Here is a 27125-nt window from a genome sequence, read left to right on the forward strand (position 1 = left end):
GTGAATAAAATATCTCAAAAACAATACTGCTATCGCACTTTTTTTGCAATTTTTCTGCATTTGGATTTTTTTTGCCGTTTTCCAGTACACTATATGGTAAAACGTATGTTTTCATTTAAAAGTACAGCTTGTTCCGCAAAAAATGAGCCCTCACATGACCATATTGACTGACAAATAAAGTTACGTCTCTCAAAAAAGAATGGCGAAAAAAAAAGAAAGCGAAAAATCGGCCGGTCGTGAAGGGGTTAAGGGCATAAACCTTAAAAGTTTCAAAATGACAAAATATGCATAAAAATTTCGACATTTTTGCTAACGAAAAAAATATCGACCTAAATTTACCACCATAAAGTAAAATGTGTCACGAAAAGAAATAAATCACAGAATCACTGGGATCCATTGTAGTTATAACCTAACCTCAAAGTGCTGCTGGTCAGAACTGTAAAATTTGGCCTGGTCGGGAATAGAGACGAGCAAACCTTTGAAAGTTTGGTTCGCTGAGAGCAAATGAATCAAACCTTCACTGATTCGAAATACGATATATGATGGGTGGGCGAGCTTTTTTGAATTTTTTTCTTTCACACTACATCTGATCACGCTATTGTTACCCCCAGTGCAAATTGTTCAAACAATGCAAGCGGCTCGCACACGGCTAAGCATCAAGCGTACCTGAGCATGGTGTTGCTTGTGCAAGGTAAGTTTGCACGTAAAGCATTTGAACTCCGAACCCGAGCTCTATTTTTTTTAAGTTGGTGTTTGGTTCAAAAACCAAACCTCAGGTTTGCTCATCTCTAGTCAGGAGAGGGAAAAAAGGCAGGGTCGTGAAAGGGTTAAAAATTAATTTATCACTCTCTCCCGAAGAAGTGAAATTTAACAAATGAATGGATATGGCTGTAGTCTGCCATATCACCAGCCTGTCCTTATATATTTCAAATGGCCTAGAGCTTGATAAAATATAACTTTTAGCAATCAATGTCTGGGCAGTGTAAAATACATAGGGACCGCTGGGGATATTGCAGACCAGTCTGTTCCATTCAGTTTAGTGATCTGCACATGCATTAGACTACCTTTGCACGCATATATGACTGTCAACATTTTGGAGGTTTTATTTCACTTCTTGTTGAAAATTAGGATAATATTGTTATGTTTTACAAAATAGGTGTAAAGTTTTAGGTAATAATTTGCTCTCTTATGAGCAATTTGTCAATTTGTTTACACCACCTATTAGGGTCTTTTTTTTTTTTTTTTTAAAGTAAACATCAGCACCCCAAAACATATTAGGGACTACACAGTCGAAAAGGCGCTGAACAACCTAAAACCCTAGACCAGGGGGTCTCAAAGTTGGCCAGATGTATGGGTCGCACACACGAAAAAAAATAATTTGGGGCATTGACTGCAGGACAAAGTGACATTTTTATTGGTACTATATTTATTTTCTCTACACCTCTGGATCACTGTTTTTGCACATTTTTATGCTTGATTATTATAAAAAACGTGCACTGTTTTGGTTTAAGTATATATATATATATATATATATATATATATATATATATATATATATTAGTGCTGGCCAAAAGTATTGGCACCCCTGCAATTTTGTCAGATAATACTCAGTTTCTTCTTGAAAGTAATTGCAATCACCAATTCTTTGGTATTATTTTCATTTAATTTGTCTTCAATGAAGAAAAAAAAAAAAATTTGTCATAAAGCCAAATTGGATATAATTCCTCACCAAACATAAAAAAGGGGGTGGACAAAAGTATTGGTACGGTTTGAAAAATCATGTGATGCTTCTCTAATTTGTTTAATTAACAGCACCTGTAACTTACCTGTGGCACCTAACAGGTGTTGGCAATAACTAAATCACACTTGCAGCCAGTTGTCATGGATTAAAGTTTACTCAACCTCTGTCCTGTGTCCTTGTGTGTACCACATTGAGCATGGAGAAAAGAAAGAAGACCAAACAACTGTCTGAGGACTTGAGAATCCAAATTGTGAGGAAGTATGAGCAATCTCAAGGCTACAAGTCCATCTCCAAAGACCTGAAAGTTCCTGTGTCTACGGTGCGCAGTGTCATCAAGACGTTTAAAGCCAGGCTGGAGTTTGACAAAACTTACCTGAGAAAGCCTTAAACGTTTTGGAAGAATGTTCTCTGGTCAGATGAGACAAAAGTAGAGCTTTTTGGGAAAAGCCATCAATATAGAGTTTACAGGAAAAAAAAAAGAGGCATTCAAAGAAAAGAACACGGTCCCTACAGTTAAACATGGCGGAGGTTCCCTGATGTTTTGGGGTTGCTTTGCTGTCTCTCGCACTGGACTGCTTGACCGTGTGCATGGTATTATGAAGTCTGAAGACTACCAACAAATTTTGCAGCATAAGGTAGGGCCCAGTGTGAGAAAGCTGGATCTTCCTCAGAGGTCATGGGTCTTCCAGCAGGACAATGACCCAAAACACACTTCAAAAAGCACTAGAAAATGGTTTGATAGCAAGCACTGGAGACTACTAAAGTGGCCAGCAATGAGTCCAGACCTGAATCCCATAGAACACCTGTGGAGAGATCTCAAAATGGCAGTTTGGAGAAGGCACCCTTCAAATCTCAGGGACCTGGAGCAGTTTGCCAAAGAAGAGTGGTCTACAATTCCAGCAGAGCATTGTAAGAAACTCATTGATGGTTACCGGAAGTGGTTGTTCGCAGTTATTTTGGCTAAAGGTTGTGCAACCAAGTATTAGGCTAAGGGTGCCAATACTTTTGTCTGGCCCATTTTTGGAGTTGTGTGTGAAATGATCAATGATTTGATTTTTTTTTTCATTCTCTCTTGTTTTTTCATTGCAAGCAAAATAAATGAAGATAATAATACCAAAGAATTTGTGATTGTAATCATTTTCAAGAAGAAACTGAGTATTATCTGACAGAATTGCAGGGGTGCCAATACTTTTGGCCAGCACTGTATACACACAGACATTTTTGATGGTAAGAAAAATCTCATGCTTTGTTTTTGCTTCCTTTACATTTTATCCTTTTCGTCTCAGTAATACAGTTTTACAATTTGGCTCTGTGCCTATGTAGCGTATTTTCATGCAGTTACGCTGCGATCTGCACCACAGCGTAACTGCATGCGTCCTGCGTCCCCAGCACAATCTATGAAGATTGTGCCTAATCCATGCCCACGTGGCGTATTAGAACGCAGCGATTCAGCTGCTGCCAAATCGCTGCGTTCTAAGAAGTGACATGTCACTTCTTTTGTGCGCTTTGCATGCTGTCTATAGGTAGAGGCAGCATTCAGAGCGCTCGAATTCTGCAGGCACCAGGCGCTTCAGAACGGACCTTGTACGCTGCGCTCTGAAGCGGACCTTGTACGCTGCGGTGCAGAGCTCACACATGGGCACATAGCCTCAGCATGATATAGTAATTTTGGCAAACATCTTTTAGTAATGTCCTCTATCTTGAAGTACTGTACTCATCCTGGTCCCCATTCTGTAGTAATGTACCCATACTAGTCCCCATCCTGTAGTAATGTGCCCATCCTTGCTCCTTTACAAATGTGCCCCATCCTGTAGTAATATGCCCCATCCATGTCCCTATTCAGTAGTAATGTGCCCATCCTTGTCCCTAGTAATGTGCACATCCTGTAGTAATGTGCCAATCCTATAGTTATGTGCCATCTCCTTGTCCCCTTTTATATTGTGCCCATCCTGTAGTAATGTACCCCTCATTAACCCCATCCTGTAGTAATGTGCCAATCCTTGTCCCCTTTTACTAACCTGCCCATGTAGTTCCTGTTCTTGTAGTAATGTCTCCTTTACTGATCCTGTTCTTATATTCTTATAGCAATCTCCCATCCCGATACCCTATTGTGCCATTCTACACACACACACACACACACACACACACACACACAGGCAATGACCTATCATGGTACCCTATTGTGCCATTCTACACAAACACACACTAGCAATGTCCCACACTGGTCCCCTATTGTGCCATTACACACACACACACACACACACTATCAATGTCCCATCCTGGTCCCATAGTGTGCCATTCTACACGCACACACAGACACTAGCAATGACCTATCTTGGTACCCTATTGTGCCATTCTACACAATCACACACTAGCAATGTCTCATCCTGGTTCCATATTGTGCCATTCTACACACACACATACACACACACAGACATACTAGTAATGACCTATCTTGGTACCCTATTGTGCCATTCTACACAATCACACACTAGCAATGTCTCATCCTGGTCCCATATTGTGCTATTCTACACACACACACACACACACACACTAGCAATGACCTAGCCTGGTCCCCTATTGTGCCATTCTACACACACACACACACACACACACACACAGACATACTAGTAATGGCCTATCTTGGTACCCTATTGTGCCATTCTACACAATCACACACTAGCAATGTCTCATCCTGGTCCCATATTGTGCTATTCTACACACACACACACACACACTAGCAATGATCTAGCCTGGTCCCCTATTGTGCCATTCTACACACGCACACACACACACTAGCAATGTCCCATCCTTCTTGTGGCCTACAGACACGAGCCCCCCTTGACGACCAAAGTCACTGTCAGCGCTTCATCTAAAATTCAGATGAACGTTTTGCTGGCGCCGAGCAGAGTCAAGCTCTTTCTGCACTTTTCTAATGACAGCCACTGGCGAATCAGATGCAAGCAGATGAAGTCATACATGTCAGCTGCTTGCCCCTGATTAGCCAGTGGCTGCAGTAAAATATAGCAGAGAAAGCTTGACTCTGCGCAGTGCTGGTAAAATGTTCATCTGAAATGAAGCAGTACGCAGTGCCGGCTGTGGCCCCTGCCGCAATCGTCAAGGGGGTTACGTGCCTGCAGGCCGCAAGAAGCAGCCTGAGGGGCAACATGTGAGGGGCAACGTGTTTGAGATCTCTGCCCTAGACAGAACTATCAATACATTCTATACACAACACACTGTACTACAAACTGTATACAATAAAAAATGGACACAAATGAAGCATGGCTTATTTTCACTTTTTTATTTTAACAAAACATTATGTACAAACATTTTGCAGCATCAGAATTTGATACTTAAAATATAAATACACTTTTTTAGGAGATTTTAAGACATAACATGACTGCACTTTACTTTGACCTTGCTCTACCAAATGTTTAAAAAATCATTGCAAATTGCATGTTCTTACGCTCGATGTGGTTTCGGCTTTTCATTTGTGTATCCTACAAACGGTTTCCTTTGGCATGTGATTCTGACAACACGAAATTAAATTATTGCTTGTAGTAATACAAATTGAGAGAGGATGGTGGAAAGATGTTCTGATGTATTTCCTCTCCTTAATATGAATGTCACTATTGTAGTAAATATTATATGCTCTATGGCAGCCTTCTGACCACATACACTAAGGGACATCACGCTGGTGCTCAGATTGTATAAAAAAAATATGCTCTATCCCACTGCAACCACACAATCTAAATGTAGTGTATTGCAGGGGAGACAACAGCGATCATTACATTTCATTGCCTAACAATATTAATGACTGCGAGGATTAGGAGCCTGAATGTCCAGTCCATGTGATTTGGCTATGGTATTACATGCAGAGTGGGCACCTATGTCGTAATACTTTGCAATAGTTTTACATCCATGTGGATGGTGATATTCCCTCCAAATTTGAAAAATGTCACCATCACAATAAGGCTCATTCTTTTAACACCGCGCTTCCTGAATTTTCATTTAGCTTTGTTTTAGTTATCCTGAGAGTTGTTAGAGGACCATAGACTGTGGATTTCCTAGGAGAAGTGGTGCAAGCCTAAGTAATGCTCTCACTGGAATATTGAGGTTTCGGAATTTCAAGAGAAGCTCAGAGAAACTGTTACTTCCTACAGAAACAAAAAAGAGACAGAATAATTCGTAAACATTCAAATATTAAAATAGGATTTAAAATGTATTATTCTTGGTGAAAATAAAAATGTTGGCCTTATTTTCCAAGCTGGTTGGAACTACAAATCCCAGCCACACCTAGCGAGGGCCGCTGAGCGGGTGAGAGCTGCAGATAAGTGGATAGTTAAACACAATATTATAGTTTAACACGGGAACATAGTTTGGTGTTTTCCTTACTACTTTTCCAATATTTGTCTGCTTTATCTGTACTGTTTATTCCCATTTAGTATATGCTCTATGGACAATGCTACCAGATGTGCAGCTCGTGGGATGTATGCATGCCTTGAACAACCACACCGATCAACAGTGAACATGTCTGCACTCGATGTCAGCGTGTTTCATATTTGAAAGCCCAGGTAATGGATCTAAGTATGCAGCTTGCAACACTTAGGAGCACTACAAACTCTAGCTGGGACCAGTGATATGGAGGTGGGAAAGGTCAGGACCCACAGTAGTTGGGTGACAGAAGGGGTAGGGGAGAGCCTGGTCCTTATATGGCACAACCTAGGTAATATGCCTGTTTGGCTGATATTAGGGCTGCAAGCCCAGGATTAGGATCACTACAACAGAACATTGCTCTTAGCAATCAGGAAAACGACTGCTGTAGAAAGGAGAGAAATAGGAGAGCAGCAAAGGACAGACAGATGTTGGCGGCAGGGAACTCTATAATTAGGCAGATAGACCGGGTCATCTGAAGCAGAGATCGTGAATGCTAAACAGTTTGTTGTCTGATGGGTGCTGCGATTTGGCATATAGCATATTGGATAGGCAACTTGCTGGGTGGGGCTGAGGAAAACCCAGAGATCACAGGGCACATTGGTACCAATGACACAGTTAGAGGGAGGTGGAAGGTTCTTAAAAATAATTATACGAGGAGCTGCTGATAAGTCTTTGGCTTTACCCAGAAAGAAACGAGATAGGATGATGAAACTTTACATTTACTCCACATCCTTCTTCTCTGCGCGATTCCTAAAGCTTAACATGGACAAAACAGAATTCATTGTCTTTCCTTCTCCTCACTTATCTCCTCCAACAAGCCTTTCCATCAAACTTGATGGTTACTCGCTCTCCCCAGTCTTACAAGCTCGTTGCCTTGGAGTAACCCTCGACTCTGCTCTATCCTTCAAGCCACACATCCAAGCCCTCTTCACCTCATGCAGACTACAACTCAAAAATATCTCCTGGATCCGTGCTTTCCTTAACCAAGAATCAGCAAAAACAGTGCATGCCCTCATCATCTCCCGCCTCGACTACTGCAACCTCCTGCTTTCTAGCCTCCCTTCCAACACTCTTGCACCCCTCCAATCTATATTAAAATCTGCGGCCCGCTTAATCCACCTCTCCCCTCGCTATTCCCCAGCCTCGCCACTCTGCCAATCCCTTCACTGGCTTCCCATCGCCCAACGACTCCAGTTCAAAACACTAACCATGACCTACAAAGCCATCCACAACTTGACTTCTCCCTACATCTGTGACCTAGTCTCCCGGTATCTACCTGCACACAACCTCAGATCCTCACAAGATCTCCTTCTCTAATCCTCTCTTATCTCCTCTTCCCACAATCGCGTACAAGATTTCTCCCGTGTCTCCCCCATACTCTGGAACGCTCTACCTCAGCATATCAGAATCTCCTCTACCGTGGAAAGCTTCAAGAGGAACCTGAAGACCCACCTCTTCCAACAAGCCTACAACCTACAATAACCCTCAGTCCAGTACACCACAGGGCAGCCAGCTCTGTCCTCTCCTATTGTATCCTCACCCATTCCCTGTAGACTGTGAGCCCTCGCGGGCAGGGTCCTTTATCCTCCTGTATCCTCACCCATCACCTGTAGACTGTGAGCCCTCGCGGGCAGGGTCCTCTCTCCTCCTAATACCAGTCTGTTTTGTACTGATAATGATTGTTGTACGTATACCCTCTTTCACTTGTAAAGCACCATGGAATAAATGGCGCTATAATAATAAATAATAATAATACTCTCCACTGATGTCAACATACTTCTTACATTGGTATTCTAAGTGCTGTAAGCCTAGATAAAAGAAGGATTTCGGTTATGCCTCAAACCAGGCATCTGTAGCAGCCATGGCATCAAAAATGGTGTGAAATTTGGTACCATTGAGGTGTTTTTTCAGGTTTGGAAACAGAGGATAGTGAGAGGGAGCTAGATCTAGTGATTAAGGTGGGTAGTCAACCAGCTGGAAGCCCAGCTCTGCCGGTTTTGCCGTGGTCACATGTGCAGTGTGAGCGAAGGTATTATCTTGCAGGAACAAGATTCCTTTGGACAGCTTGCCGCGCCTTTCGACTTCAGAGCTGCCTTCAATTGGTCCAAAAGTTCAATGTAATACCCTGCATTGATCGTGAAACCCTTTTGAAGGTAGTCCACTAGCAGCACGCCCTCCTTATCCTAGAACACAGACACCATCACCTTAGTGGCTGATTTTTGCACCCTGAACTTCTTTGCACGAGGAGAACCACAGTGCCTCCACTCTTTAAACTGCTACTTGTTTTCAGGGTCATACAAATAAATCCAGGTCTCATCCATGGTGACCAATCGATCCAGGAAGTCCTTATCAGTCCGGAATCGCTGACAAATGGACCGAGAAGTTTGCACTCGCATGCTTCTCTGATCTGTTGTCAATCATTTGGGGATCCACTATGCAGATAGCGTCCTTATGTCTAAATGATCATGAATAATGACACAAACACGTTCAGAGGAAATTCCCATGAAGTCTGCTATTGCTTTAGCTGAAATTTCTCGATTCTCCAGTATGAGGTTGTGCACAGCATCGACGATCTCCGGAACAACCACTACTCTCGGTCATCCAGGACGCTCCTCATCATTGGTGCTGAAGTGGCCCGTTTTAAATTTGGCAACCCAGTTCTTAACTGTGGAATATGAATGGCACTGATCCTCTAATGTCTCCAACATATCACCATGAGGCTATGTGCGCACGTTGCGTTCTCTGCAGTGCGGAAAAGAATGCACCCTCTGGCAGACTGGACACTGAGTTTATAAAATAAAATGCATCCACAACGCATGCATTTTGGATGCGTTTTGCATGCGTTTTGGATGCATTTTTGACAGTGCGTTCCCCCGGCAATTCAGCTCTGCTACATGCTGGCTGACAGTCGACACAGACAGAGTCGCGCGATCAGATTGAACTCGGGTGAACTGCACCCGACTTCATTGTCATACCACAGCTCTGTCTGTGTGTGGTGTCCCGATTATCATCTTCACCGCACACATCCCGACATTACCGCCGACATCCCCGCACACATCCTGACATTACTGCCAACATCCCGCACACATTCCGACATTCCCGCACACATCCCGACATTACCGCCGACATCCCCGCACACATCCCGACATTACCGCCTACATCCCTGCACACATCCCGACATTACCGCCTACATCCCCGCACACATCCCGACATTCCCGCACACATCCCGACATTACCGCACACATCCCGACATTACCACACACATCCCGACATTCCCGCACACATCCCGACATTCCCGCACACATCCCATTACCGCCGACATCCCCGCACACATCCCGACATCCCCGCACAAGTCCCGACATTACCGCTCACATCCCGACATTACCGCCGACATCCCCACACACAACCCGACATTACCGCCGACATCCCCGCACACGTCCCGACATTACCGCCCACATCCAGACATTACCGCCGACATCCCTGCACACAACCCGACATTCCCGCACACATCCTGACATTACCGCTGACATCCCCACACACAACCAGACATTACCGCCGACATCCCCGCACACATCCCGACACTACAGCCCTCATCATCACCGCACACACACCAGCATTACCTCAGTGACGTCCCCGCTGACAGCGCGATTCACTTCAGTTGCTGCGTGGAGCTCACAGGAGCGGCGGTGTTCTACGGCCGCTCCTGTCAGCTTCATGTAGCAGAGCTGGATGCGTCGCGGGACCTCTGGATTTCGCCGGACCTAGAGGGGTATTTGGGGATTTTAATAAAGTGGTGAAAGAGGGTGTTTTTTTGTCTTTTATTCCAAATAAATGATTTTTTTGGGTGTATGTGTTTATTTACTTTCACTTACAGGTTAATTATGGAAGGTATCTCGGGGAGACGCCTGTCATGATTAACCCAGGACTTAGTGGCAGCTATGGGCTGCTGCCATTAACCCCTTATTACCCCGATTGCCACTGCACCAGGGCAATTCGGGATGAGCCAGGTAAAGTCCCGGGACTGTCGCATGTTATGGATGCGGCAATTCTGGGCGGCTCCTGGCTGATATTGTTAGGCTGGGGGGCTCCCCATAACATGGCGCTCCCCATCCTGAGAATACCAGCCTTCAGCCGTGTGGCTTTATCTTGGCTGGTATCAAATTGGGGGGGACCGCACGTCGATTTTTTTTAATTATTTATTTTACTGCACGATATAGACCTGCCCACCTGCGGCTGTGATTGGTTGCAGTGAGACAGCTGTCACTGAGCATGGGGGCGTGTCTGACTGCAACCAATCATAGGCGCCGGTGGGTGGGGAAAGCAGGGAATACGAGATTGAATCTTGAGCGGCTGGCATTTTCAAAAGAGGAAAAGCCGCCAGAGCAGTGTGAACGCCGTGCAGCGCCGCAATGGTGATCGGGGATCAGTGAGTATGAGAGAGGGGGAGAGACTGACCGACGGACAGCGAGAGACAGACAGAGCGACCAACTGACAGAGAAAGAGACCGACCGACCGACAGAGGGAGATTCACCGACATCCACAGACAGAAATTGACTGACATCACAGAGACTGAAAAGACCTGCGTTTTGCTTGTCAAAAAAGCATGCGGAACGCAACAAAAATGCAGTCCAAGTGCATTTTGGTTGCGTTCTGACCCACATCATTGATTTCAATGGGTGGAGAACGCAGCTACAACGCACAAAAGAAGTGACATGCTGCTTTTTTTCCGCAGCGATTTTGGGCATCCAAAACGCTGCGTTTACAAACGCAGCGTGTGCATTGCTTTTTCGGCTTTCTCATAGACTTTGCTGGGGAAGCTGAACGCATGCAGTTACGCTGCAGTTCAAAACGCAGCGTTTCCGCGGAAAAAAACGCAACGTGCGCACATAGCCTGAATATCCTTCGCAGACTTTCCTTGCAAAAACAAGAATTTTATCACTCCACTGCTATCAGTTGCTGTGAATATCGCATTAGACTCCGCCATTTTGTTTTCCCGCGTGTGTAGAACACTGCTGCCATAAGCAACAAACACAAAATTTTAAAAACATATATTAGACAAAGAAGGCTTTCATGTGATGTAACATTCGTTACCATAGAAACAAAAAAAGATCACAAAGCCAAAGACTTATCAGCAGCCCCTCGTAGGGAACTAGGAGAGAAGCTGAAGTCCAGGATCGAAAAAGTATGTTTTCAGAAATACTACCAGTGCCACAAGAGTCAGTAGAAAGACAGCAGGAGTTTAAAGAGATAAATAAACGGCTTAGAAATTGGTGCAGGAAGGAGTGGTCTGGGTGCATAGAGAACTGGTCCGACTTCTCTGTTGGCTACAGGCCCTGTGGTAGGGACAGCCTGCACTTCAATGGGGAGGGTGCAGCTGTGCTGGGGGGAAAAATGATCAGATGGATGGGGGAACTTTTACACTAGGATCTGGAGGGTATTTAAAAAAGGAAAAAAAAAAAAAAAAAGAATAGAGCACACAGACAGTGACAGTACGGGTCAATGAGGATTTAGGGGGTCAGGGACATGCAAGAAGGGAGGCAAAACGTTATAAATGTGATAATAGTATTAAGAGTAGACTGGCAAATGCAAGAACTCTTGCAAACAAAATGAATGAATTGGAGAATCTTAAGTCAGCCACGGGTTACGATGTGGTGAGCATTACAGAAATCTGGCTGGACGAAAGCCATGACTGAGTGACAAATGTAGAGGGATACACCACAATCAGAAAGGACAGGAAAGACAAAAAAGGTGGAGGAATGTGTAGATTTGTTAAATTTAACTTAAGACCTGTGCTCAATGACTACATTCGGGTGAGCTGCAAGAATGTAGACCTCGTATGGGTAAATGTACATGGGGACGGCATAATGGAAAAATGCTAACTGGAGATTGCTATAAGCCTCCTAACATAGCTGAACAGGTAGAGAATGAAATGTTGCAACAAATTAAAAGGGCAACAAATACCAATGATCGTTATTATGGGAGATTTCAGCCATCCAGACACTCAATGGGACATAGAATCTTCTGGTTGTGCAAAAAGCTGCAAGTTCTTATTTACAAATCAAGACAATTTCCTCTCTCAGCTGGTAGATGAACCGACCAGGGGAGATAATTTGCTGGATCTGGTCCTGTCAAATAGACCAGATATAATTTCAGATCTACAGGTGCAGGAGCACTTGCGCAGCAGTGACCATAATATGGTAAGTTTCAATTTAATATTCTATAGAATATTTCAAAGGGGAAATGAAAAAACCTGGAACTTTAGGAAAGCTAAAGGCCCAGCGCCTGCGCACTACCGCCGGATAGGGAAACCAGTGAAATGGAAGCCGAGCAGTGCATTGGTATTTAATGCCGCTCGGCCTCGGGACATGTTGTGCCACATCTTTTTAAATCTCCTGATTGCTGGAGACATGGCGTACAGCCGTTCTACCAACTGGGAGTGCTGTTGAACCCCTGGAACATGTCCTATTCGGGCTCTAGCATCTTTTAGAAGTTTATCGTGTTTAGGGTAAGTGAACTTGGGATTTTGGCTAATCTATGGGGGATTTTCGGATACTTATCATGGTGATATTTGAGGGGAGATTTGTTCTGGTGGGGATCCTATTGGGACTATTATATACAGACCAAAAGACTGGACACATCTTCTCATATCTAGAACAACTACTAAGAGGAGACTTTGTGCAACAGGCCTTCATGGTAAAATAGGTGCTAGGAAACCACTGCTAAGGACAGGCAACAAGCAGAAGAGACTTGTTTGGGTTAAAGAACACAAGGAATGGACATTAGACCAGTAGAAATCTGTGCTTTGGTCTGATGAGTCCAAATTTGAGATCTTTGGATCCAACCACCGTGTCTTTGTAGAAAAGGTGAACGGATGGACTCTACATGCCAGGTTCCCACCGTGAAGCATGGAGGAGGAAGTGTGACGGTGTGGGGGTGCTTTGCTGGTGACACTGTTGGGAATTTATTCAAAACTGAAGGCATACAGAACCAGCATGCCTACCACAGCATCTTGCAGCGGCATGCTGTTCCATCTGGTTTGCGTTTAGTTGGACCATCATTTATTTCTCAACAGGGCAATGACCCCAAGCACACCTCCAGGCTGTGTAAGGGCTATTTGACTAAGAAGGAGAGTGAGACCTGGCCTCCACAGTCACCAGACCTGACCCAATCGAGATGGTTTGGGGTGAGCTGGACCGCAGAGTGAAGGCAAAAGGGCCAACAAGTGCTAAGCATTTCTGGGAACTCCTTCAAGACTGTTGAAAAACCATTTCCGGTGACTACCTCTTGAAGCTCATCAAGAGAATGCAAAGAGTGTGCAAAGCAGTAATCAAAGCAAAAGGTGGCTACTTTGAAGAACCTAGAATATAAGACATATTTTCAGTTGTTTCACACTTTTTTGTTAAGTATTTCATTCCACATGTTTTCATTCATAGTTTTGATGTTTTCAATGTGAATCTACTATTTTTGGAGTCATGAAAATAAAGAAAACTCTTTGAATGAGAAGGTGTGTCCAAACTTTTGGTCTGTACTGTATATATTTTGTTATTATGGGAAGCTATATCGCATAAACTTGATCATTTTGGCCATGTTCTTTAGGGGGAAGGAGATGTTGGGTTATTTGCCCCTTGGATGTCCATATGTAATTTATTTACCTGGACCTCGGTATAGATGTGTATGGTTATTGTTAACGCAGTCCAGGCCTAATATTGAAATGGGGTCTCTATATTTTTGAAATCACGATACACATTGTGAGACGTTGTGTTTCCTTTTTTATAGATCTCTAATGAAATATGGGAATTTGCCACACTCATGGATATCTTGATTAAAATACTCCTGATGAACCCCTTGTTTGAATAGGCAAGGGGGGAAACGCGTCGAGGTGAAGGATTGATTGGATATTTGATTATTACCAACCAAGCACATTATATATGTCCAATTGAAATAAAGGGAAATGGAAGTTGGATATCTGGAATTAACAAAACATCTAATTCTACTAATCCCTTGAAGATTGTTTAGAGATTATATGTGGATCACTGAAATTCAGAGGGCATATGTGATATATTCGTGATTTGGTCATCAACAACCTGAATATTACTAACACGGACTAACATTTCTTCCTCTGGACTAATACTAAATGCTGGTTTGGTTGGTTTAAGCTAATTTATGCCAACAGGTGTACTCATTATATCTGTACCTGGTGGGATATCTATTATTGTGTATACCACAGAGGGGTTAACCTTCGAGTTTTGGATTTTCATTGGTATCCATTAATAGGATAAAAGTTATCTGAATTGTGAACTGTGGATACGAATGAATATCCATTTAATCTGAAGAAAAGTGGCCTTTGTGTAAGGCGGGCTTTACACGTTGCGACATCGCTAGCAATTGCTAGCGATGTCGAGCGCGATAGCACCCGCCCCCGTCGTACATGCGATATCTGGTGCTGGCTGCCGTAGCGAACATTATCGCTATGGCAGCTTCACACGCACATACGTTGTCGGCGACGTCGCTGTGACCGCCGAACAATCCCTCCTTCAAGGGGGAGGTGCGTTCAGCGTCACAGTGACGTAACTAAGCGGCCGGCCAATAGAAGCAGAGGGGTAAGATGAGCTGGACGTAACATCCCGCCCACCTTCTCCCTTCCGCATTGCTGGTGGACGCAGGTAAGGAAAGATTTGTCGTTCCAGCGGTTTCACACACAGTGATGTGTGGTGCTGCAGGAACGACAAACAACATCGTACCTGTGGCAGCAGCGACATTATGGAAATGAACGACGTGACACAGATCAGCGATTTTTAACGCTTTTGCGCTCGTTCATCGTCGCACCTAGGATTTACACATTGCTATGTCGCTACTGGCGCCGGATGTGTGTCACTAACGACGTGACCCCGACGATATATCAGTAGCGATGTCGCAACGTGTAAAGCCCGCCTAAGTGTTCTATCAGAAAGGGATCAGAGGTATCACTAACTTTGATTGTCTTTGCAATCAATGGTAGATGCCTACTCAAGGGATTTTATTGTCCAATTTTTTTTGGTTTGTCATAAATAAATACATGATTGCATAACTATAGTCTTTATATGACCCATTATACTAATTTAGCTATCTCTGTCTTTCACTCCTTTTCTCCTTATTTCCATCCATTTGATTTCACTCCATGATTTCATGCGACCATTGTAGCGTATCATATATCTATATTGGAGTAGGGGACAGATGGGGAGAATCTAACTAGGGTCTTGGCCTCTTGCTAATTGACCAATTTGTGATGCCTATGTATTGAGGGTATTTTTGATACCTAATTCTGATGCTCTTTGTATACTATGTTCGTGGGTGTTTTTAGTTGGAAATCAATAAAGATTATTTTTAAGTAAAATTTGGGGTACTTCTTGAGTAGAAAACTGTCCTAGACCCTAAATAATATCTGGATATACAATATACAGAGTGGATAGTTACTACAAAGAATATTTCTTGCTTTTAGGCATCTGTTTTCTCCTGCATCACAAAGACAACACACCCTATTTGTGGACCAGTTTCTTCCTCCACCCTTCTCCCGAGAGGGTAAGAGGAACTCACCTGGGAATTCAACTAGCCAAGCAGGTATATGCCTAAAAGCTAAATCTTTGAGATAGATAGAACCTAACTGAAAGATCCCCAGGTAAAGTCCTTCCGGAGGTACATGTTCTGTGGAGAGGGGAAGCATCTTCTCGGCAACACTCATCTAACAGCGAACTAAGGCTGAGGGAAAAATGAGGCAAGTACTGCTACGATGTAATGTAAAGTTTAAAAAGCAAGGGGAAAAAAAGTAAAACAAAAAAAGATGGCACAGAGTAGCAAACACAAAAAAAAACCAACACAAAAGAAAAAAAAAAACCAAATCACCTTCCAATCTTCCTTCAGATAACTGTTTTGGTGCTGGCACAGAATAGTAAACCAAGAAACAGGATAGCATATTAAGCTGAGAGTCTTCTACACACTGACCAGCTAAATAGGAGTGCAGGGATACATCCCCACCACCTGTCAAAAAATAAATCATTAGATGTTCATGGACATTTCAACAAACTTAGTAAAAAACAGCAAATCATGGGAATACAAGAAACTGTATAACATTCTTTTGGAGAAATATGCTGCTTTGTACACTTATGAGTCACTAGAACTCAGTCACTTTGAAACAGCACTCAAATTAGTATTTTTCAAAGCAAGATGGTCTGCAAGCTCACTAAAGGATTAGGGTACAGCTCCTATTAATGTCTATGTAGGAAAGGGGAATGAGGAGCAGGGAAATATAAACTGGCACAGGCAGAAAATTACAAATCGGTGCTAGAGCGTCATACAATTAATGAGTCTAAAGGGGGCTTTACACGCAGCGATATCAGTGAAAGCACCCGCCCCCGTTGGTTGTGCGTCAGGGGCAAATCGCTGCCCGTGGCGCACAATATCGTTAGGAGCCGTCACACTATACTTACCTGCCTAGTGACGTCGCTGTATCCGGCGAACCGCCTCCTTTCTAAGGGGGCGGTTCATGCGGCGTCACTAAGCGGCCGCCCAATAGAAGTAGAGGGGCGGAGATGAGTAACATCCCGCCCACCTCCTTCCTTCCTCATTGCCGGCAGCCGCAGGTAAGCTGTAGTTCGTCGTTCTCGAGGTGTCACACATAGCGATGTATTCTGCCTCGGGAACGACGAACAACCTGCGTCCTCTACAATCAACGATTTTTTGAAAATGAACGTGTCAACGATGGACGATATGCTATTTTCCATCGTTAACGGTCTCTCGTTGGTGTCACGCGCAACGACATCGTTAACGATGCAGGATGTGCGTCACGGAATCCGTGACCCGGGCGATATATCGTTAGATACGTCGCTGCGGGTAACGGGGCCTTTATTCCTGAGCTGGATTCATAGCTACACTGCTCAGTATTGCTGTTTGTGTCCTACATGAAGTGCAGAAATAACGTTATTCCTCATGTACACACATGAAAGCTCATTCTAAAAAGTTACCAGAAACGACAGATATGAACAATCTTTCTTTATATGAACATATGAGCCGCCCCAATGCCAGCCAGCTGCTGCCAATAAAATAATCTCATTGAATACTGAGGATAAGGCCTAAGTCACACGCCGAGAAAAGCGGTGCAAGTGGAGTGCGATAAAACATCGCATTCCACTTGGACAAATTCTAGCCTGTGTGTCAGCGCACATGAGCGATTATTTTCTCAGCCCTAATCAGACCGCGAAAACAATCGCAGCATGCTGCAACTGTAATGCGAGACTCTTTTCTCTCGCAAAAAAAAATCGCACTGCACTCGTCGGTGTACCGCGTGTGCAGAGCGAGAATCGCAATAGCCGGCTACGAAGGAGAGAGGGAGATAAATCCCTCCCTCCCCTCCTCTGTGTCAGCCCGCCCCTCCGCAGCGCTGGCCCACCCCTCCTAAGAGCCGGCCCGCCCCCCGCAGCTGAGGTCCGCTCTCACTGTCGGACCGCAGTCGAAGGGATACTAGCATGACACTCGGCTCCTGCTGTGCTGCCAGCGCGAGTCGAGTGTCATGCGAGCATCGCACTAGTGCCCCGTGTGGCCCCGGCCTAACAAAAAAAACATTTGCAGTCTAACAGTGGTTACTAGCTAGGTAAAAAGTAACTTAGTGGTAACCTAAATAAAATCACAAAATATATCATAAGAAAATTTGGGTAAAGCTAGAAATTATGAACCTTTTTGCTATACTTTATACAATAAAGCTATTTAGTCACAAGTTTCCATGCACATCCTAAATCACTTACTTTGCAGCCATTGATCCAGGGTGTTATCGATGGTACATTTCATCACTGGCAAAAACTCAGAGTTCATAAACAGTCCTCGGTTGGGGTTCATCTTCATCCTTTCCTGAAGGTTTTGTGAACTGAAAAACTCTAGAACTAACTTGATCTGCCACAGTTCAAACGTCTCTGTGGTTTCTCTTCTTTCAAGTCTTCTCACGGCCTTTGGAATAAAGAACATAACCCAAGTCAAAACATTTCTATAATACACAGTGGATGATAGCAGAATGATGGAGATTGCGTTATCTGGACCAGAGACCAGCTCAGATTGGGGAATCATTCTCAGCCTCCTGAAATTGTTTTTTGTGCCTAATGCCATTAAATGGGTTGCTCAGAATTAGAAACATGTGGCCAATTTAATGTAAAGGCATCTCTACTCATGTTCATGGGTTGCGTTTGGTAATGCAGCTAAGCTTCAATGGAAGTACATAGTATTGGGCCGTCATACCGAACAGAATCTATAGACCATTCTAGCACAATTTTTGGAAGAAAGCAATCATATTTTTCTATTACTGTACAACCCTCTTTTAATACCATCCACATTCTGTCTAATTAATGATAATACACAGCGAGTGCAACTGAGGTTAAACTCTCCTTTAGAAAACCCCCCATTAGGGAATGCTAAGGTAATAGAAAAGGGTCTTACTTTGGGGGGGCCATTCCTGCATTACATAGACAGCCCACGTGCGAAGAATATATAATCGTACCTGGTCAACTGCAATGTAGGCAGGAAGCATTTCTGGGTTCTCTTGCGTTACACACTCATACAAGATGGAGGAAAACAAGTCCAAAATTTCCTGTTTCTAAATAAATAAAACAAGATACAACTTTTTATGTTTTAAACATGCATGATAAACAAGTACTTTATCCTATATCGCTGGACATGTGATAGTGTAAAGGTGTGTGCCCACGATCAGTGTTTGCAGCATTTTGGATGTAGCATGCTTCAGTTGCGTCCAAAACGCTGCATTGTACAGTATAAGCAGAGTGGATGAGATTTCTAGAAATCCTGCGCCCACTGTGCTTGTTTTTTCCGCAGCAAACACTGACCTGCGGTGCATCTCTCCAAGTCGCGGCATGCCAGTTGTTTGCTGCGGAGTCGCATGCGTCCTCCGTAGGGAGAACACAAGCTAGGGACCGCAGCTCACTGAACCCTGATCGTGGGTACGAGCAGCTGCGGTCTGTTGCGAAGGAGACTCATAGACCCGTAGGTCAGGTCCTGCTGCGTCCAGGGCGCAGTGAGTCTTGATCATGGGCACATACCCTAATAGTTGTTAAAACGTAAAGGCTGACTCATATCTTAGATCTCCAGTTGTTACCTTGCATCCAGGACAATATAAGCACATTTGCTACTTTTCTCTAACTTGTGCCTGAATCATGAATATGCATCAATATGTACATTGATTGGTATAAAATGAGTACAAGTTTAAGGGAATCTGTCAGTAGGATCAACCCTCCTAAGCAGTCTATATAGGCATGTAGGTAAAAGAAAAGTGAATAAAGTAATACGTTCATATCTGTGACACAGCTCTCTCAGAGAATCTGCCTCCTGAGCGCTTTTTTTTTTTTTTTGGTAAACTGTTCATTTATTTGAAAAGAATGTTCATTGTAAAACATAAAATTGCAAAATTATACATCAAAAGTTTTTGACAGGGATGGACAAGACTTTTAGACAGGGGAAAGACACAGGGAAAAACAAGGTAAGGAAGAGCATGAAGGAGCGACCAACATATATTGCATATAAAACATCTGTTCGGCATGTCAAAGCATACACATTCCTTTCTCTGGCAACTAACCGCATTGGAGCTATTCAAAAAAAGATCCCAAGGCGACCATATCCTGTGCTCTTTTTAAATGAAAGGAGGCGTTACCAGTGTGAGACATGTAGATACGGAGAGCAGACTGTCAGTCATTACATGTCTCACACTAGTAGTGCCTTTTTCATTTAAAATGAGCTCTGGAGGAAAATTTTCAAGATCTGCCTTGATCGTATATCATAAAAAGCTAATTTACATATTAAGAAAAAAATGTGTATTTCTCCATAATAAGACATTGGATCATATATGTCAAGATATAATTTTATTAAACTTTTTGTGGCCTATATGCCCATATATGTGGTTTAGGAGAGTTGATCATACTGACAGATTTTTTTTTTTTTTTTTAAATATTTCTGTAATATACCTCAGTACCTTATTTTGCCTTCTTTCCCAAACACCACACTGCTATTTTAACTGCCTAGTTCAAACTTAGTAAAAATCAGCTTTCAGGAGCTGCTTAGCAAGAATCCTTATTCTACCTATGGAACTTTCCCTGAGTATTGTGGAGGGGAGCAGAGAGGCTCAGACAGGAAAAGTCCCAAATGCAGACTCTGTAAGTAAGAGTCTGCATGATTTCTGAGCAGCAGTTGAAAGCAGACTCTTAGGCTATGTGCCCACGGGACAACGTACTTTTGGATTTTCCTACAGAAAACCGGCGGATTTATCTGGATTTTCCAGATAAATCCGCAGGTTTGCACAAGTACAGACACTCTCCATGTTATCCTATGGGACATGGGGAGTGCGGTGTCCATGCTGTGGTATGTGCGGCTGTGGAATATGCTGCGGATGTCCCGCAGCCGCACGTAACTGCATGTCAATTATTCATGTGAAATAGCTGCGGAATTCCTCCACTATGGAGATAGAGGCTGGGACTTCCGCAGGTATTTCCGCACTTGTCCCGCAGGTTTACCGCAACAAAAGTGCACGAATGCCGCACCAATGGATAGCTACGGATTCCAGCCAGCAGCTGCGGGAAAACTACGTACAAACCTTCGGAATAGTCCGCGGGTATATTGTTCCGTGGGCACATACCCTTAGGGAGCTTGAAGTAACAAGTAACAAAAAAGTAGTGTTTGGAAGAGGATGTTAAATAAGGTAATGAAGTATATTACAAAAAACCCAAAACAAAATCATTTTCATAGGTTGATCAATATTTAAACAACAAAAATGTTTACTCTTTAAATGGTAAAGTTTTATTGTGTAAAAACAGATTAAAACCTTGAAAAGCGCAATAAAAAAAACATGTAAAGTTAAAGGGATAGAGATTAATTCCAAAAAATACGGGTGGAAATAGTATCTGCCCAGCCTACCCAGCTGCACAGGGATGAGTGGGGCCCATAGAGGGGAGACTGATCGGTGTAGTGCTTGCTAGCTCATAGCAGACATAGTATACATGCTGTGCTATTTTGTATGCAAGACGTTGCTCTAAGCTCACATGTAGATGTTTTTGGAGACTACAGGACTTTTCAGAATCTGACTGTGCCCAGCAGATTCCTTTATAGGTTTAATTATTGCTTTTTGGTTTTTTTTCCCCAAGGAGCCAAACACAGGACCTCTAGAATGGAAGGGCAGATCCATTCAAAAACTAGTCACGAGAAAGAAAAAAAAAAAAAAAAAAAAGGTTTTGGACATGTCACTACTGTAATTAACCCCTTCTTGACCTAACTTAAGGTTCTTCCTCCCATTCTTCCAGGAGCTGTAACCTTTCAATTTTTCCTCTGACATATGAAGGATGTATTTTTTAATGATGCCATCAATTTTATCATGTGATGGGCTGTGAAGCGGGAAAACAAATCCAAGTGAGGCGAGAAATTAAAGCAAGTAGGATACCGCTAGTGTTTTTTCGGTATTCATAATATGGTGAAAATGACACAGCAATATGATTTTCCAGGTCAATATGATTACACTGATCGCAAACATTTATTAATTTTCTGTTATTATTATTGTTGAAATATTAGCTTGTTTTACCACTTTCCAAGATCCAATATGTTTTCAATTTTCAGTGGATGGGGCTGTGTGAGGGATTGTTTTTTGCACCTTGACTTGAAATCTTTATAGATACCATTTTGGGGTAGATCCGATGTTTTCATTACCTCATATTGCAATTTTTTGCTGTTTTGTGGTGACTGAAATTCCCAAGTTATGCCTTTTAGATTTTTCTTCTCATTACAGCGTAATTTTAATACAGTGTATATTGATAAATCTGACTATGGCATGGAGAGATCACATACGTATTTTTTAAATGTTTTTTCTGTATTTTTAATGTGGTAAAAGGGGTTGATTACAACTGATTTTTTTTTCTTTCAGATTTTAAAACAATTTTTTTTTTAATTTTTGCTGCAGTTTTTAGTCCCCCCCAAGGGGATTTGAACCTTCGCTCATCTGAATGAAGGTCTGTACACTCATAACAAAAACGTGGGTCTTCAGCAGACCCCAGGCACTTGTAACAACCCCTCGTCACCCCGCAATGTCATATGCTGAGAAAGAGTTGGGCTCAATTCCTGAAATCATATAAAAGACAGGAAGGTAACATATTGGTATTGGGTTAAACCGACCATACACTACACTTTTTACCTTTGAAAAACACACCTACACAGAGACAACACTAATACTACTGACTCTGGGTACACACGCACAGTCCGTTCCACTTTTCAACCTTGCTGCAAATGAAAACATATCAAAAAATACTATGACTTTAGAGGTTATGGTTAGAGATGGGCAAGCACTAAAATACTCTGGTGCTCGGTCCTGGAGATGAGCAGGTCTGACGCTCTGAATGGGCGCAACTCGAGTAACGAGAATAAAGGAAGTCAATGATTGAGCAATTCAGCTCTCCTCACAAATGCAGCCAGACATAAAGAAAGCATATCCAGGGGGATTGAGGATTTTTTTTTATTTGATACACTACATCCGAAAACATTGCTGTACCCCCAGTGAGAGCCATTCAGAGATTGTGAATGTCTATCCCTGGGTCTCCTGCACACATCATGCAGTGAAACGAGCCTGTTTATTGTAGTCGCTGTTTCATGGCTGACACATCTGAGCACCTGCGATACTCGGCCAAGCTCTATGAGTACCCGAGCATCCCGATGCTCGATCGAGTAAGTGGCAGTGCCAATAGGATTCCTGCCAAATTACACAAACTTAAAAGGGAACCGGTCACCAGATTTGGGTCCTATAAGCTGCAGCCACCACCAGTGGGCTCTTATATTCAGCATTCTAACACGCTGTATATAAGAAACACCGGGCTGCTGTGTAGAACGTAAAAATGACTTTATAATACTTACCTAAATGGTCGGTACGGTTCAGACTTGTCGGATGGGTGTCTCCGTTCTCCAGGTGCGGCGCCTCCTGTTTCAGCCATCTTTGTCCTCCTCCTTCTGAAGCCTGGGTGCATGATGCGTCCTACTTCATCCATACTAGCCGGCATTGAGATCCTGCGCAAGCACACTACAATACTTTGATCTGCGCTGCTCAGGGCAGATCAAAGTGCGCCTACGCAGGACCTCAACGCCGGCCTGTGTGAATGGCCTAGGACGCGTCATGCACTCAGGCTTCAGAAGAAGAACGGAGACACTCATTCGACCAGTCTTCACCGCACCGACTGTTTAGGTGAGTATTATAAAGTGATTTTTACATACTACAAAGCGTCCTGGACTCTTATATACAGCATATTTGAATTACTTTTTTTAGGGGGCCTCATATGATACGATCAAATATAACTATGTAAGGCCATAAAAAAAAAAAAAAACCCAAAAGGAAAAAATTGGATTAAACAACCTACAACATCCATAAACTTAGATCCTATGTTGTGCCAGTAGGCCTCTGTGTACTTGGCTGCAGCGATGATGTGCCATCAACACATGATTCCTACAAGATACTTTCCACCGTAATTTCCCCAGAAAGAAACATTGATATCACAATTATAATGGTACAGTGGAAAGTGTACAACTTGTGTCATAGTGTGGATCTTCGCATCTTAACACACAAATTGAAACATAATTACCTGGCCCATGTCAGATAAAGGTTTACAGAAGTATTCTGCAAATGATAAGAGTGCTGGATCGGATGTGAAAGCAGAAATGGCCTCGGGCTAAAGCAGGAAGAAAAAGTCCATTTATCAGGCAGTCAACACAGTTACCAAATGTTTACAATTCTAAAAGGCATTTTTGGCAATCAACAAGATCACTGTAATCTATTCATAAAATGGTTAGAATTTACCTTAAGGGCACCAACTAATAAAAATCTAAATCAAGACTATGAAGATTTGTGGAACTCACTGTAAAATCTCTTTCTCATAGTCTTTATTGGAGGACACAGGAACCATTGTTTAGTCTACTGCCGCTTGAACGCTGATACTAATAATACATTTTAAAAAGAAAAAAAAAAAAAAAAAAAAAAAAAGTCTTCTCCCCTACAGAATACACCTTGCCTGCTAACACCAAGCCTCCTCAACTAGTGAAAAAGTTGTAAAACAGCTCAAAACAACTAAAGCATGAAAAAAACCCTAAAGAACAGAATAACCACCCAAAGAGAGAAACCGACTTAAATGCACGCCCGACTGAACTAACATTGATGTGTGCTGTGTCCCTAAATGAAAACTAACTTGGTTGCTTAATTGGGGGACATAGGAACCATGGGATGTCCTAAAGCTGTCCCTCAGGTGGGAAAACTAATAATAGTACTAAAGAAAAAAAAAAAAAAAAAATAATAATGATAATAAAAAAAAAAAAATAGCAATCCCTTAACTGCCACTTTTAGTAACCTTTTGCTAAGACTTTCATCCCTAGACGAAAAGGTAAAAGCTACACAAAAATGTGAACCGAAGACTATGAAAAGTCACTATGGAACAGACAACTAGGGTCGCGACAACTGGAGGTGCAAAATCTAGGAGGCTTCAACCCCACAGGGGGGAAATAAGTCGTGTCCAGGCAAGCACACCTCAGCTCAGCCTGCCTTTCCATATTGGCAAAAAAAAAAAAAAATCAGAGAGCAATGGTAGTACCTCTGCCAGACCAAACCGGGATGATCCACAATGCACCTGAAAGGAACTTTGAGAGAAGGTTAGCACCTAACCTAATCTACCATAGCTAAGACTGATCTGACAATCAGACCCATGTCTGCCTCCAAGTCACATTAAGCTAAACTGAGAAGGCTGGGTGTTAGCTGGCAAAGTAAGGCTATGTGCACACATTGCTTATTTGCATGCAGTTACGCTGCGTATTGCACTGCAGCATAACTGCATGAGTTCTGCGTCCCCAGCACAATCTATGAAGATTGTGCATAATCCATGCGCACGTTGCGTTTTAGAACTCAGCGATTTGCATGCATGAAGTGCTGAGGAATATGTTGGTGCTATGCTATGAACCGTGGAAGATAGCCAAGTATGGCACTCGGACAGTCTCGTAGAGAATGAATAGGCTTGAGGGGTGCATGCTCCACCTCCTTTTAGATGGGGATCTGCAGAGCGCTGCTCTCCAGATTGCTGCGCATCCCTGCAGCAATCAGTAAATTACTCCCTGTCAGGTAGAGGAGATTACTGTAAAGAAGGGAATTTTGTTACTTACCGTAAATTCCTTTTCTTCTAGCTCTTATTGGGAGACCCAGACGATTGGGTGTATAGCACTGCCTCCGGAGGCCACACAAAGCAATTACACTAAAAAGTGTAAGGCCCCTCCCCTTCTGGCTATACACCCCCAGTGGGATCACTGGCTCACCAGTTTTAGTGCAAAAGCAAGAAGGAGGAAAGCCAATAACTGGTTTAAACAAATTCTCTCCGAGTAACATCGGAGAACTGAAAACCGTTCAACATGAACAACATGTGTACCCGCAAACAAACCAATAATCCCGAAGGACAACAGGGCGGGTGCTGGGTCTCCCAATAAGAGCTAGAAGAAAAGGAATTTACGGTAAGTAACAAAATTCCCTTCTTCTTCAGCGCTCTATTGGGAGACCCAGACGATTGGGACGTCCAAAAGCTGTCCCTGGGTGGGTAAAGAAATACCTCATGTTAGAGCTGCAAGACAGCCCTCCCCTACGGGGAGGCAACTGCCGCCTGCAGGACTCTTCTACCTAGGCTGGCGTCCGCCGAAGCATAGGTATGCACCTGATAATGTTTGGTGAAAGTGTGCAGACTCGACCAGGTAGCTGCCTGGCACACCTGTTGAGCCGTAGCCTGGTGTCGTAATGCCCAGGATGCACCCACGGCTCTGGTAGAATGGGCCTTCAGCCCTGATGGAACCGGAAGCCCAGCAGAACGGTAGGCTTCAAGAATTGGTTCTTTGATCCATCGAGCCAGGGTGGCCTTAGAAGCCTGCGACCCTTTGCGCTTACCAGCGACAAGGACAAAGAGTGCATCCGAACGGCGCAAGGGCGCCGTGCGGGAAATGTAGATTCTGAGTGCTCTCACCAGATCTAACAAATGTAAATCTTTCTCATACCGATGAACTGCATGAGGACAAAACGAAGGCAAAGAGATATCCTGATTAAGATGAAAAGAGGATACCACCTTCGGGAGAAACTCCTGAATGGGGCACAGCACAACCTTGTCCTGGTGGAAGACCAGGAAGGGAGCCTTGGATGATAGTGCTGCCAGCTCAGACACTCTCCGAAGAGATGTGATCGCTACCAGAAAAGCCACTTTCTGTGATAGTCTAGAAAGTGAAACCTCCCTCAGAGGCTCGAAGGGCGGCTTCTGGAGGGCAACTAGTACCCTGTTCAGATCCCATGGATCTAACGGCCGCTTGTACGGGGGTACGATATGGCAAACCCCCTGTAGGAACGTGCGCACCTTAGGAAGGCGTGCCAAACGCCTCTGAAAAAAGACGGATAGCGCCGAGACCTGACCTTTAAGGGAGCCGAGCGACAAACCTTTTTCTAACCCAGATTGCAGGAAAGAAAGAAAGGTAGGCAATGCAAATGGCCAGGGAGACACTCCCTGAGCAGAAGACCAGGATAAGAATATCCTCCACGTTCTGTGGTAGATCTTAGCGGACGTGGGCTTCCTAGCCTGTCTCATGGTGGCAACGACCCCTTGGGACAATCCTGAAGACGCTAGGATCCAGGACTCAATGGCCACACAGTCAGGTTCAGGGCCGCAGAATTCCGATGGAAAAACGGCCCTTGGGACAGTAAGTCTGGTCGGTCTGGGAGTGCCCACGGTTGGCCGACCGTGAGCTGCCACAGATCCGGATACCACGCCCTCCTCGGCCAGTCTGGGGCGACAAGTATGACGCGGCTGCAATCGGATCTGATCTTGCGTAGCACTCTGGGCAAGAGTGCCAGAGGTGGAAACACATAAGGGAGCCGGAACTGCGACCA

At 43.6% G+C, this 27125-nt stretch overlaps 1 protein-coding gene across 1 annotated transcript in view; it reads right to left on the minus strand.

Moving 5' to 3' along the window:
• Positions 1–5037: 5037 nt before the first annotated feature.
• ANAPC1 (anaphase promoting complex subunit 1) overlaps positions 5038–27125 on the minus strand; it is a 348684-nt gene continuing 326596 nt past the window's right edge. The window contains exons 43-47 of the mRNA XM_075339585.1: positions 23812–23898; positions 18696–18791; positions 17953–18151; positions 16058–16192; positions 5038–5898 (exon numbers count right to left, since the gene is read on the minus strand). Coding sequence (XP_075195700.1) covers positions 5783–5898; positions 16058–16192; positions 17953–18151; positions 18696–18791; positions 23812–23898 — 633 coding nt within the window. The 3' untranslated portion in view covers positions 5038–5782. The remainder of the gene's footprint in view (positions 5899–16057; positions 16193–17952; positions 18152–18695; positions 18792–23811; positions 23899–27125) is intronic.

This window comes from Anomaloglossus baeobatrachus, chromosome 3 (assembly GCF_048569485.1).
Source record: "Anomaloglossus baeobatrachus isolate aAnoBae1 chromosome 3, aAnoBae1.hap1, whole genome shotgun sequence".
Classification (NCBI taxonomy): Eukaryota; Metazoa; Chordata; class Amphibia; order Anura; family Aromobatidae; genus Anomaloglossus; species Anomaloglossus baeobatrachus.